This window comes from Filicampus tigris, chromosome 13 (genome assembly GCF_054856515.1).
Source record: "Filicampus tigris isolate MCC_2025a chromosome 13, RoL_Ftig_1.0, whole genome shotgun sequence".
Classification (NCBI taxonomy): domain Eukaryota; kingdom Metazoa; phylum Chordata; class Actinopteri; order Syngnathiformes; family Syngnathidae; genus Filicampus; species Filicampus tigris.
The window spans coordinates 5663815-5676695 of NC_141229.1; the positions used below are offsets into that span (position 1 = coordinate 5663815).

General features: G+C 41.5%; 2 protein-coding genes across 3 annotated transcripts in view; one reads left to right on the forward strand and one right to left on the reverse strand.

Annotated features, from left to right (window-relative positions):
• Window positions 1-31: 31 nt before the first annotated feature.
• LOC147137341 (uncharacterized) overlaps window positions 32-12881 on the forward strand; it is a 144278-nt gene continuing 131428 nt past the window's right edge. The window contains exon 1 of the mRNA XM_086050356.1: window positions 32-710. The gene's annotated coding sequence lies outside the window, so the exon portion shown is untranslated. The remainder of the gene's footprint in view (window positions 711-12881) is intronic.
• Window positions 6567-12881, reverse strand: part of hs6st1a (heparan sulfate 6-O-sulfotransferase 1a) — a 74548-nt gene continuing 68233 nt past the window's right edge. For both annotated transcript variants that reach the window (XM_086050352.1, XM_086050353.1), the window contains exon 4: window positions 6567-12163. In XM_086050352.1, the coding sequence (XP_085906478.1) occupies window positions 11849-12163 (315 nt within the window). In that variant the 3' untranslated portion in view covers window positions 6567-11848. The remainder of the gene's footprint in view (window positions 12164-12881) is intronic.

Genomic DNA, 12881 nt, shown 5'->3' on the forward strand with positions numbered 1-12881 from the left:
GGAACCGGAAAAGAAATGATAGTGGCGGTCAGATCAAAAACAAACATGGAGAAGAGCACGGAACCTTTACATGGTCATTTCCATTTTAAAATTCTTCCAGACGGCGCAGTCGACAAAAGCAAAGCCGTTTGTAACCACTGCAGACTAGACACGCGGCTGACAGTTGGAATGCGAGGCACCATCACAAAGAAGAGTTCACGAGTTGTATGAAATGAAGAGGACTACAAAAGAGATGACTTTACAACAGGCGCTGGACATTTCATTGACGTTGCACAGCATGTGGAATGTGTCAAATAAAGTCACCACGCTTTCTTAGCACAGACCAGTGCAAGAAATATAGTTGCTGCGGCGAGACACCTGCCTTTTGAACACATCCCCTGCTTTGCGCGCATTTTCCAGCGTTCTGTCACCGTATCTCTGGAAAACACTGCGTTTGACAATGTCCTGGCAAAGTGCAGAAAAGTTGTGGGGCATTTTAAACACAGTCCAGCAAATGCTGCAGAATTCGAGCAACGCCAAGTTGAACATGGACAAAAGAACGAGTCGCTTATGCAAAAGGCACTCCAACCAGATGGAATTCAACTCTGGCCACGATAAAAAAAAAAAAAAAAAAGCATCATCAGAAACGAACAACCACTGAGGGATGTCCTCAACCCACACACTAAGATTGGCATGCCATCAACTGCTGAAACGCTACTGGAGCCTTGCAGGTAGGATTTACAGTACATCACATTTCTCACTATCCTGTCAAGAATGTAAGAGAGAAATAGTTTACAATATTTATGTGTCTGTGTGCAGCATTAATATGTAGAGAATATTTTGGGGTGTTACGCACGGTTCCTAAATATTTTTCTAGGTGAAATTCATACATGTTTAAGGGTCATGGTGTCATGTTTCGCGTACTACATCTACAATACATACCGTACTATACTCAATTCTTGTATTGTTTTATTTAAATTCAGATTTACAGTGAATATTATATTTAACTACCAGTCATGTCAAAAGTGTTAGCCCAATAAATGTTATGGCACTTTCAATTATATGGCAATACATAATAAAAGTGTGCTATAGATTACTTGTGATTTTTTTGGGGAGGACTTTGTGTAGAAAGGGGCGATTAGATTAATCGTAACATACTCATCCACTTAATCGCGATTAAAAATATTCATTGCAGCCCTAGTTTTTAAATGTTCCTGCTTCGCCTACCTACAGCATTACCCAAAGGTGATTATGTCGGTTGTATTCTTTTCTTTAAATATAGAAATACATGCTTAGCTTGACTAGCATTAGACTGTTTAGAAAACAAAAAGGTGAAAGACACCAGCGTCTTTGAATTTTTTTGTCAATGTGTTCCCTCTCGCTGGTGACGCATTATTATTATTCTTAGTCTGGTGTTAGAGTGCCTCCATGTGGTGGCTGGCTGAAATTACCTCAGTTTTGTCTACATTATTTTTAACGTATTTAGAAAAAGCATTTTGTCTTGTTTCAATAGTATGATATGGTTATTGTATTGTTGTTATTTGAAAATACACATTTTAAAACAAATTTCAAGATGTCATTAGAATAACATCTCTATACTTCAAAAAATAAAAATGTGCTCTAACCGTCCCTATCTCTAGTTATAGACTACAGACTTCCGAATATAGAGTTACGTGGGAAGTGTAATATTATTGACAATGATATATATATGTATATATATATAAACCTACGAGATTTCTTTCATACCATAGCAGTTAATCAACATGGCCAAGAAGTCGTTGTTTATCATACCATCCACAGTCAGGTTTTAGTAAATATGCCAACCTTGCCCAACACACTCGTAACACAAGCAGGAATAAGTCGAGATATTATTGTGGAAAAAACTTGTGACTTGACTTCTACTCTACACAAGATTGAACTAAGCGGGCTGAGGTAAGGAGGGGCTCATTCAGTTGGGTTTGTGCACCGAAAGAAGGATGACAGTGACAGAGGGAGAGAAGTGAGCGGAGTGTCAGCTCATCCATCACAGGTGTTAGTGTCATTATTCAATTACCGGCCATCCTTAACACTCTTCATCACGCAACTGTGTGGGTGTGTGCATGTGTGCGTGGCGAGGGTAGCACTATTAGCCTTGCTTGCTTGCAAGCTTTTAGAGTGGGGACCCTTAAATCCCTCTCATGTCGCCCGATGACGCCCTCTCGCTTCGTACACTTGGGATCTTCCTCCTAATGTACCATCAAGCTTCTCCATTTATCCTTTCCCACTGCATCCAGCCGCTAGCTCCTTTTCATCTTCCAGAAGATGAGGAGGGGCTCGGTTCTAGCCCCGCCTCATGAGTCCGTCTACCATGACCCCAAGGATAAGGAATTATAGACGGTGAAATCGGCTTGTTTTGGGGCGGGTATACCATCACTTTTTTTTTTATTTTTTTTTATAATGACACATTTTTCGAAAATATTCCACATCTTTAATAATAGGAATACATTGCAGAGTGTTTACACACTGTGGGGGGCCACATATTTGGTCCTTGATGCGGTTCTTGTAGTTATTCCGGAACAACGGTACAGCACAGCCGTCCCGCTCTTGTCTGACTTGACCTTCCCCGACGCTCCTCTTAACAATCGTCTCATTTTTCCCAGCGTGTCTGCTTCTCCTTCTCCTCTGCGAGGTTGTTAGATTATGCACTCATTAATAACCTACACTCTCACAGTCTTTGCAGGTGGAGAGCGTGTCTCCTTTGCTTGTGTGAGCAGGCAGGTAGGGGGTGGTGGGGATGCATAAAGTGTGTGTGTGTGGGGGGGGGGGGGTATAGCCAAAGGCAACGCTTCCCAACAGGGTCAAACTCAAGGACGTGTGCCACCTGATGCGCTTCGTCCACATCCACGCAGACAGAAATAAAAGTCCTGTTTGATCTCTTACATACACACACACTTTCTTGTTTACATGTATTGAGGGGACCGTGAGGGAATCTTCAGCACTTCTTGTGGATGAATGGTTGTAACATTACATTTGTACCCCCTCCAGACTGGGGCCCATGTTAAAATGCCGCATTGGCCCGCTTGCAGTCCGTTATCACAGTACCTAATTCGTGCTTATACTGAGTTGATCGGTCAATACTCAAGTTTGCAATATCGGTCACTTATCGTGAGGCAAAAAGTGTTATCGGCACACACCTAATTTTAGACCCTAGGATTTTTTTTTTTTAACCTTCTGGTAAAGTATTCTCCTTTTTCTCCCTACGTACGCCATATGTTCATACGTTGAATGGATTCCTTTCTGGAAGATAACAATTTTCTCCCTTCTGTGGCCTAACAAGTCAGCCGGAAGTCGTTTCTGATCAGTCCTCAATAATTATCACTGTCCAGTTTAAGGGGATTCACATGCACAAACCCAATGGCGTTTTCACTCTCGGTTAACGATTTCGTCAAACGAATTGTCATTTTGGTGTATAAACAAGACATCTCAGCGGTGGAAACTCTGAAGGCTTACAATAGAGGGTAAATAATGTGTTTTGTATATTTTTGGGAGCAAACAATAAAGTAAAAGCTTGGACGAATTGAACAAAAACATCTTGCTCAGCTGTACACTAAAACAGGCAAAGCAAGAAGACAGTAAAACAGATCAAGCGGGACTACTGAGGACCAGAAGTTAGACGTCGGAAGAGGTCTTATTAGACTGGGTCGGGATAATTTCCCGTTTTCTCTGGCACCCGATGCAACATTGAACAAGCTGCCATTGAACATTTGTGCGAGAAATGGGGCAGAAGAAACAACACAGCGGAAGCCATCTCACACACAAGTGTCGTGAATAGGATATCAGCCGCACATCAGTCCAAGTACACCACACGGGAAGCGGGACACTCCTTATGAATATTCCACGCAGCCGTCTCTCTCTCTCTCTCTCTCTCTCTCTCTTTCTCTCCGTATGTGTGTTAAAAGCTTTTCCAACTGCATGACATCAGCTGCGCGCTTGCTCCATAACTGTCAAGAGCGCGCCGCATATATATTGTAATCACTCACAGCTACCATGTGAGACCGCTGTGCTACGATGCGAAGTGAAAAGATGAAATGTGTGCGCGTGCGTGCGACATCGTTGCATATCCATAAATGTGTCACACCCCGCCGCCTCAGAAGCACGTCGTTATCACGTACTGTAAGTGCAAAAAGAATATCAGATGTGCGTTGCAAATATATTTATTCATGCAAATCAAGCTGTAGCTGTTGTGAAATGCGCTATATGAATACAATTGTATTGTATTGTATTGTATTTATGTTTGATTCACAAGGTCATTATGGGGTGTTGTGTGTAGAATTTTGAGGTAGTGGGAAAAAAAAAGAAGAAACTAATACATTTTGCGATAATGCTTTAACCTAAAATTAGCTCTTGTCATTAGATTAAAGGTTCTCGTACAATGCAATGTAGATCAAATAGTCACAAATAGCAGCAAACAAATACAAAACAGCTGCGACTTGATGTGAAGCGACTCTCCTCCCAAGCACTAATTTTTGCACTTTGGAGCAGAATATTTCCAAAGGGAGTATAATTCGACAACAACTTCCGCGTAGCTTTCATTTTCAGGGAGACAAAAGACAAGAAGAAGACACCTAGGTTTTGACATTTTCCAATTTAAAAGTCATCCTGCCGACATGACACATTTGGGTTGTTATTAATCACAAACGCGACAGCTCCTCGAGCTAAACGTGCCGCACATTCCCCAAACATCTGCTCATGAGACTATACGATATATTACTTATGAAACACACTCGGTTCGCTCTGGTTCACGGTCGTTGTGAATATAAGTAAAGTAACCTCTCCGAACACTGATGAGCATTTCCAAATACAGTAACAACATTTAAGCAAAAAGGAAGCAACTGACAATGTCCTTGAAAGTGCACTTATACAGGATAGCACTTCAGCTTGATCCTATTTTTACAAAGCCATATACACTTATTCCATTCAAACGTATCGGAGTGTAGCAAAAACCGGCACATTGACGAAGCATATGAACATGGAAAGTTTTTATTTTTATTTATTTTTTTTTTAGTTTGAAATAACTTTTTTAAACCTCCAGGATCTGGCGCCGTACTCTGGCCAATGGCAGTACAAATAATGTTTTTCTCTTGGGTTGCTACAAGCCTCATCCTAGCTAGCGCTAAGATAGTTCATCTTTCAGGTCCAAGTTTGTTTGTTGCTAGCACGGTGTTAGCTAGCCAAATATTCCCGTTGCTAGCACGGGGTTATCTAGCCAAATATTCCCTTTGCTAGCATGGTGTTAGCTAGCCAAATATTCCCTTTGCTAGCATGGTGTTAGCTAGCCAAATATTCCCTTTGCTAGCATGGTGTTAGCTAGCCAAATATTCCCTTTGCTAGCATGGTGTTAGCCAGCCAAATATTCCCATAACTACTTCCGGGCATCCGCTTGAATGTAGTGTGTACGTAGCTTTTACGCATGTATACTCCCCACGCCGATAGTGCAGACAAATGGAGACATGGGAGATATCCAAACATTCCTTACTGATGGCAACATGTTATGACAGGTTCTGACTTGAATGGGAAAAAAAAAAAAAAAAAAAAAAAAATTCTCATCACGGGGGGTTGATGGAACATATCACCCATGAAAGTGAGGGAACACTGTAATTATGTGATAGTTTTATTTGATGAAACCCTGACTGTGAATAAAATGAAGAATGTCATCTAGCCATGTTTGGCGTGTAGCCAACGCTGACCCGATAACGTTTGAGTTGTGAGACTAGAAGTGAGCTTTGGTGTCACCTTGGCCACCCCACTGAAACATTGCACAGTGCGAAATACATATAGAGAATGTTCAGGTTTGATGCTGAACGTCTAAGCAGATGCCAGTAATGCAAAACGAGTTAAGCCGATACGAGGCCCACTAGACTCCACATTTACTTGATCCACTGCCAGCTGGGCAGCAGTCCAATCGCCTGCCTGCCCGCGAAAAAGCTTTTCACTGATGATTTATCTACATTCACAGTAAACCATAATAATCATCATCATCAGAATTTAGAGGACATCTGTCCGTACGCTTTGTTTTCATTAGCGAAGGCCTCTGCAATAGGGATGCAGCAGATGGCAATGCCAATTTGCAATTTATATTCAATAGAGAACAAAGCAAACGACGGCCGCCGATTCACAATGCAGAATTGGCGAAAACGGACAAGCAACCGCCTGGCGACAGCGCAACCGACCGCCCCGTGGTCCACGGCGTCTTGCCGTGGTCACACCTTTATACCTGCAAGGGGACATTTGAGTACGTATTGAGAATGAGCCGATACTGGATTCGGAAGATATGATAACCATGAGCAAAAACATTCCCGTAGTCATGGTATTAAGATTACTGCTCAAAAAATAACATTTTCTGAACATTTTGGATAAATAAAAACAGCAATATTTTCAGTTGAACACAATCTATTTTTAGAACAGACCGGTGAGCTAATCATGTTGTCGTTGGGGATAATTGTTAACATTGTAGTAATAATTAATATTGTTAAATTCACATCTTATTTAGGTACGTGTGCGTGGGTGTAGCATTCGTGGGATAGATTGTAAAGCACGACACAGTCAAGTTTGTAAAAATGAAATCTTTTAATCGGTGGCTTGATGTTTCATGGTTGCAATAAGAACCAGAGCCAGAAAGGTGATGAAGAGTATGCATACAGGAAGAGCCTGAGACGGACTGACGATTCAAACAAAGTCTCGATCACTCGCTTTAAAATCACCCCCTCACAAAACAAAAACAAAAACAGGATAACACTCGTGTTGCTTAGCTGTCACAATGGAAACTTGTTAAGACATCATTACGGAATCATTTCAGTGAAATTCATTTGGGATCTTTTGTAAGTTGGAGTTTGGCGTCAGAACAATTGTACAGTGGTGCCTTCAGATACGAATGACCCGACTTTTGAGTTTTTGCCATTTGAGCTTAAATGGTGACGCGACACACGAAAACAGACCAAAAAAAATATACTTATGGGCATATATTCTTTATCATCTGCCAAAAAACAGAGTAGATGTGAAAGTCTTCTTTGTTTGGCTACACGACTGTATTAGAGTGCCCTCTGGTGGCCAAGTTGCGCACACCAGAAGATGCTGCAATGGACTCATCATGATGCAAAAACTGGTTCATTCTTTCGATTGTATTACAGAGGGCATTTCCTTTATTTGTATTTTTTGTTTTATATTCTTGAGGGAGGCTGGAACAATGTATTTCCATTTATTTCAATGGCTAAATATGATTCAACTTGTATCTCAAGGCACCATTGCATGTTTTGCACAAATTAAAAAACAAACAAAAAAAAATATCTCTCATGGGACAAAAAATTGGAAAAAAACCCAAACAATTCATGTTCCTCCTGTGGTCTTTTTGCATTTGAAAGGCTACGCAAAAAAGCAGCACGTCCGCTCCGGATGCGTCCTTTCCACTGATCACAGCAACTAGGCTATGCGCCTTCCGACACCAAAGCTGGACTACATTCAGTGTCACGACCGCTCTTCAATGGTACATTCACTTCTCCCTTTCGCCCTCAACACTTGAAGCCGGGTTGGGTTTTGACAGCTTGTTTTGGATGTAATACAAATCGTCTCATTAGGGTTGGTTAGTGATTCAATGGATCCTCCATGGATTTACTTCCCATGCTTCTGTTGGTTAAGATTGCTGTGGTGTAACGCTTGAAAAAAATCAAATTAAAGTTACAAAGAATTGTCATTCCAACAAATTTTGTGAGAACTCTTTTTGCAACATCCCAATTGAACCAAATATGGCACTTTTTTTTATGGCATTTATACACAAACATTTGAATTTTAACATGCTTCCCCACGTATGGATTTAATAGCTATGACTTTGTTTGAGAATTAAAAAAAAAGTAAACAAAATTTTTTTTTAACAACAAAACCCCAAAACAAAAAAACAAAACAAAACGGTACTCTAATTTGATGACATTCTGCGTTTGCTACAGACATATTAGGAGAAAAAACACGCTAAAATAGTCAGAAATTCCTCAATAATGCCATCAGAACCCAACCCTGTCATTTTCGAAGAGTGAACACATGCAAACTGGGGGGGGGGGGGGATTTACTTAATATAAATAAAGATTATAGCAGTACAATCACCTGACGGGGAAGGTGTGAGCGTTTGATTGGTCGCGACGGCAGCGAGGTTGACCACCGCCACCGATTAAACAAGAACAAAATTATTATTATTATTATTAGTCATGAAAGTCGTCGCTCATTCGGTCAAGCACACTATTTACAAAGGCATACACATACGCCAGTAGGAGGCGTACTGTACATATTTACACACACACGCACGCGCGCACACACACAGTACACCCGCGTCATGAGGAGTCAATAAAAATGACTTTCGAACGCAGAATGTTAACTGGCAATCATATTACAGAAACAAGGGGAGGGGAAGCTAGTCCAGTGATTCCCAACCACTGCGCCACACTTGATTGGCGGCAAAATGATTCAGAATTTACTACAAATAGTGACACTTTTGACTATCCATGCCAACGATGTATAGTGACAATCCAACGGTCTTTCGCTAGTTGGCAACAGGTACAATCAACCTGTTGCCATTCATACAACACAATTATGTAAACAGGCCCAGATTTGACCGGCAATTAAAATGAGATTATCATGATTTCAGTAGACCGTAATCCCCCGCATATTAACGGTTCACTGTTTGCATATTCACCTATTTCTGTTTTTTTTATATATTTTTTTTTTGGTGGGGGCGGGCTACTTATTCCCAGCGATGTACTATATTTTGTGCTCTTTCTACAACGCGGTACGAGTCAAGGAAGTATGTTGAAGTCACACGTCTCAACTGTATGAGATGCTTTGCATAATCGGGAGGAGCCTGAAAGTTTAGCCTGGGTTGTTAGAAGCTACGGAGAGTCTTCGATGGTGCTTTTTTTTTTTTTTTCTTAAAAACCAAAATTTTAAAAATCATCACCAAGTATTTTCAACAGTAATGTTATTAGTTTGAAATTATATATATATATATATATATATATATATATATATATATATATACATATATATATATTTATTTTGCCCCCACCCAAAAGGATTGTAATTTCCATTAGATGCCAAAAATGGCGCCATGCACTATTTTTCACTCAGAGAGTGCTTTCGCCTGCCTAATAGAAGGTCACTTCATCATAGTGCCTTGGCCCCAAGATGGCGCCAAAGCACTATTTTTTTTTTTTTTTTTTTTTATAAATTAGACTCCTGGCATCTACAGATAGTGTATGGGCAATAGCAAATAACAGAGCATTGGTCGACAAAAAATAAGAAATCCCTAAATAGGCGAATCGACGAGTTGTGAATCACAAATACGCAGGAGAACACGGCACGTACTTTTCATCGCGTTGTTTGGCGGTATGTGGCAAATACAGAATGTGCCTTGGCTCTTAAAGGTTGGGAATGACTGAGCTAGTGAAATATAAGAATAGGAGCGGCTTTGTTTTGGCGGACAACATTAGATCGGGACCTAATGCTCTCTACGGGGGTCCGCAAATGGCCCGCACGCCGCAGGTTCCTGGCCGCATTGAGGCACTGCGGCCCCCTGCGTTTAAAAGCCGTCAGACAAATAAACCGCCCGTTTGGTCTGAAGAGGAGCAGAGAGAAATTAAAAAAACAAAAAAAAAAAAAAAAAAATCTAAACAAGAGAAAGGGAAAAATGCCAGACGGGAAAATGAAAGGCCGCGGCCGCCACGGTGACCGCCTCTTGTCTGCAGTTTAAGGCCTTCGCTGCGACTTTGCTAAAACGCCCCCCCGAGCGGCGTGAGCCGTGCTAATTGGCTGTCAAGAGTCTGCAGGTGAAACCCGGGAGAGGGCTCCCTCAACGCCGGCGCGAGGCAAGGCTTCGGTCCGCTGGACACGGCCGCTCGGATGCCGACTAAAACAAAACAACACGAGATGTGGGAAGCCGCTTGAGCGTTTATTCGATATCCAGTGGAACAAGTAGAACCCCTGCAAGAACAACCGGGCGGCTCGTATACACCCAGTAAAGTTTTTGTTCCAATTGTGTGTGACATTTCTTTACAGTTAGTTAGGGCAACATGTTCCGAGTGAGGAAAAACTTTGCACTAATTGACATCGGTCTGCCACTAGTGATGAATAGAAGAATTGGACAAAGTCAGCAGTAGTACTAGTAGCACCCAGTCGTCAACTAGTGCAGTGTTGCCTCAATGCTAACATGTAGTTGTCCAACTAGTATGCCAAAGTTGTCCTGTACTAGTGCGCTCTGTTTTTCCCACTAGTAAGACAATTCAGCGTACTCGGAGAACATTTTTCTCAGTACTAGTGCCGTTTTTGGCACACTACTAAACTATTTAACTATACAGTGCATTACTAGGCCTGGTGTAGTCGAGGCAGTCGTGGTACTAGTGCGCTGAATTGCCAGCAATAGTGAATTAATGCTCCATCGGTTTTCAATAAAACCATTTGAGCTTTATACCTGACATCCGCCTTAAGGTCCGCGTACTCGTGCGCAATTTGTCAATTCAGTGCACTAGCACAATAACTGGACACGCTAGTAGAATGACCGTGTTTTACAAGTTTTTTTTTATTTCCATTGCTGCACACTAGTGGGACAACTACAGTACATGTTATTAGTGAGGCGTGAATGTGCGACATTTGTCATCTGCGCACTACTAGTACTACGGTACTAGCAAAGTGGTGGATATTAACTAGTAGTATTTGATGTAAGTACTAGTCCTAGTTGCATGCGGTTGACAACTAGTGCACCATTTTGCCTCACTAGTAATGTAACTATAGCCCCTGTCAGACCAAACAGCCGCTGAACTTTGAGTTCCTGGTAGCAGGACTAGTTCCTACTAGTCCACTAGTTTGCGTTCACACAGTGACAGTGGGCAAGGTAGTTTATTCAAATTGGTCAGTAGGGGAGGGGAGTAATGGACCACCCCTCCATGCCCGTGCAGCTATTATGAAGTTCTTAAATATGGGATTTGAAATATTTGGTGTTTTCATGATTATTCTACTAGTACACTAAAGTTGTCCTACTAGTGAGGAGAAAAATCGTACTCCTAATAGTACATGGTAAATGTTCAAATGACTGTACATAAAATTCTTGGACCATTTATTCAACATTCTTCACAATTGTGTGCACTAGAAGAACGACTGTGTCTTACTAGTATCGCTTTTCCCGCTACCAGTGCACAGTAGTTCACTAGTAAGGTATAATTGTATACTAAGGATATCCAATAAATGCTCAAACAGCTTTCCATAATACTTTTTGGCCATTTTTTTTTTTTCCAGTGCGCTAAATTGTTTTAGTTAGTGAGGATAAAGACCGCACTAGTTTATGGACCTTCAAGGACATCGAATACGGTCGATTTTCAACCGGCTTTCCCTTAAAAAAATAGAATAATTAAAAAAAAAAAAGGAAACTTCAGGCAGCCACGTTGGTCTCAGTGTTATAACAATTCTGCTTTTAAAAAAGCATAAAACCACACAGGAGGGCACACAATGAGCTAAAATGGTCCTAACAGTGAGCCTTGTGGCTTTGGAGAACATTGTCCAAGAAATAGACGGACCCCTTGCCATCTGATCCAATGAATTCACATGTTCAAGGAAGAGAAAGTTACACATCAGCGCGTTTAAAAATAACCCCTCAGTTGCTAATGACGGCGGGAGACGCGGAGGAACTCAGCGGGGGGTAACGGGCGAGCGCTAATAAATGGGCGAACCCGAGCCAGCCAGTCCCTGGTTGCCATAGCAACGGCGCAGCCTGACTCTGCCTTTTTCCATTTTTTTCTTTTTTTTTTTTTAAATGGTCACTTGAAATGCAAAAGCAGTCTGTGGAGCGGCACTTCAGTCGCTACCAGCGGTTGATGATCTGGCTCATGTAGTCCTCGGTGGGGAGACGTCCGCCCCCGGCCGCCTCCTCCGTCCGACCGCCCTCTTCCTCGTCGCCGGCGTCGTCCCGCTCCTCGCCTCGGTTGGGGTGTCGGCGGGCCGAGGGCCACAGGCTGAGGCCCAGGCCCAGGCCCTGGTGGCTTTGCTGCATGTGGGTCTTGATGCGCTGCAGCCGGCGCTCCTGTTGCCTGGTGTACTGGTAACGCTGCTGGAACAGGTCCCGGGCGTAGTCGTACAACTCCATGTCCAGCTCGTTAAGCTCCTCGATGCGCTGCACCTGGAGGTCGGGGGGGGGGTGGATCATAGAACATTTAAACTAGAGCCCAGCTGATAAGGATTTCTTGAGGCAGATGGCGATTCCAATATTTGGCTGGATAAAATTCCGATTGATCAGCCGATTAAACAAAAAAAAAAAATAGAAACATTTTTTTGGTCCCTTAACAACTAAAAAAAAAAAAAGATATGAATTACAGGCAGAAGAGTTGACCACTATGCTGTGCAATATTTTGTCCTATAGTATTGGCTTAACTTTGCAAAAGAGAGAAAAATCGTCAAAAATCGACAGGTTTTTTTGGCAGACTTTTTGGGAGGGGAATGTTTGGATTCATTATTATAGTCATTATTTTTGTCATTATGAATACTTTTTTTTAAGCGCTTGCAACAATAAAGATGTAAAGTACAGGTAAACATTTGACTAACATACTTTATAACTTTACGACGGAAAAAAAAAATTGGCAAAAAAAATTTGGCAAAAATATGCAATTTTTCCAACTTTTTTTGGGAGGAATGTTTGAATATTTTTTATTTTTGTCTGAGGTTGTAATGGGTGAATGTGTTAAAAAAATGAAAATGATAATAGTTTTAAAAAAAACAGACAATTTCACTAATATTTTTTGGGCCCCTTAACACTTTCAACAATAAAGAAATGAATTGCAGTCACTTTGACTAATACAAAATATTTTGTCCTATAGTATTTGTTTAACTTTACAGTCGAG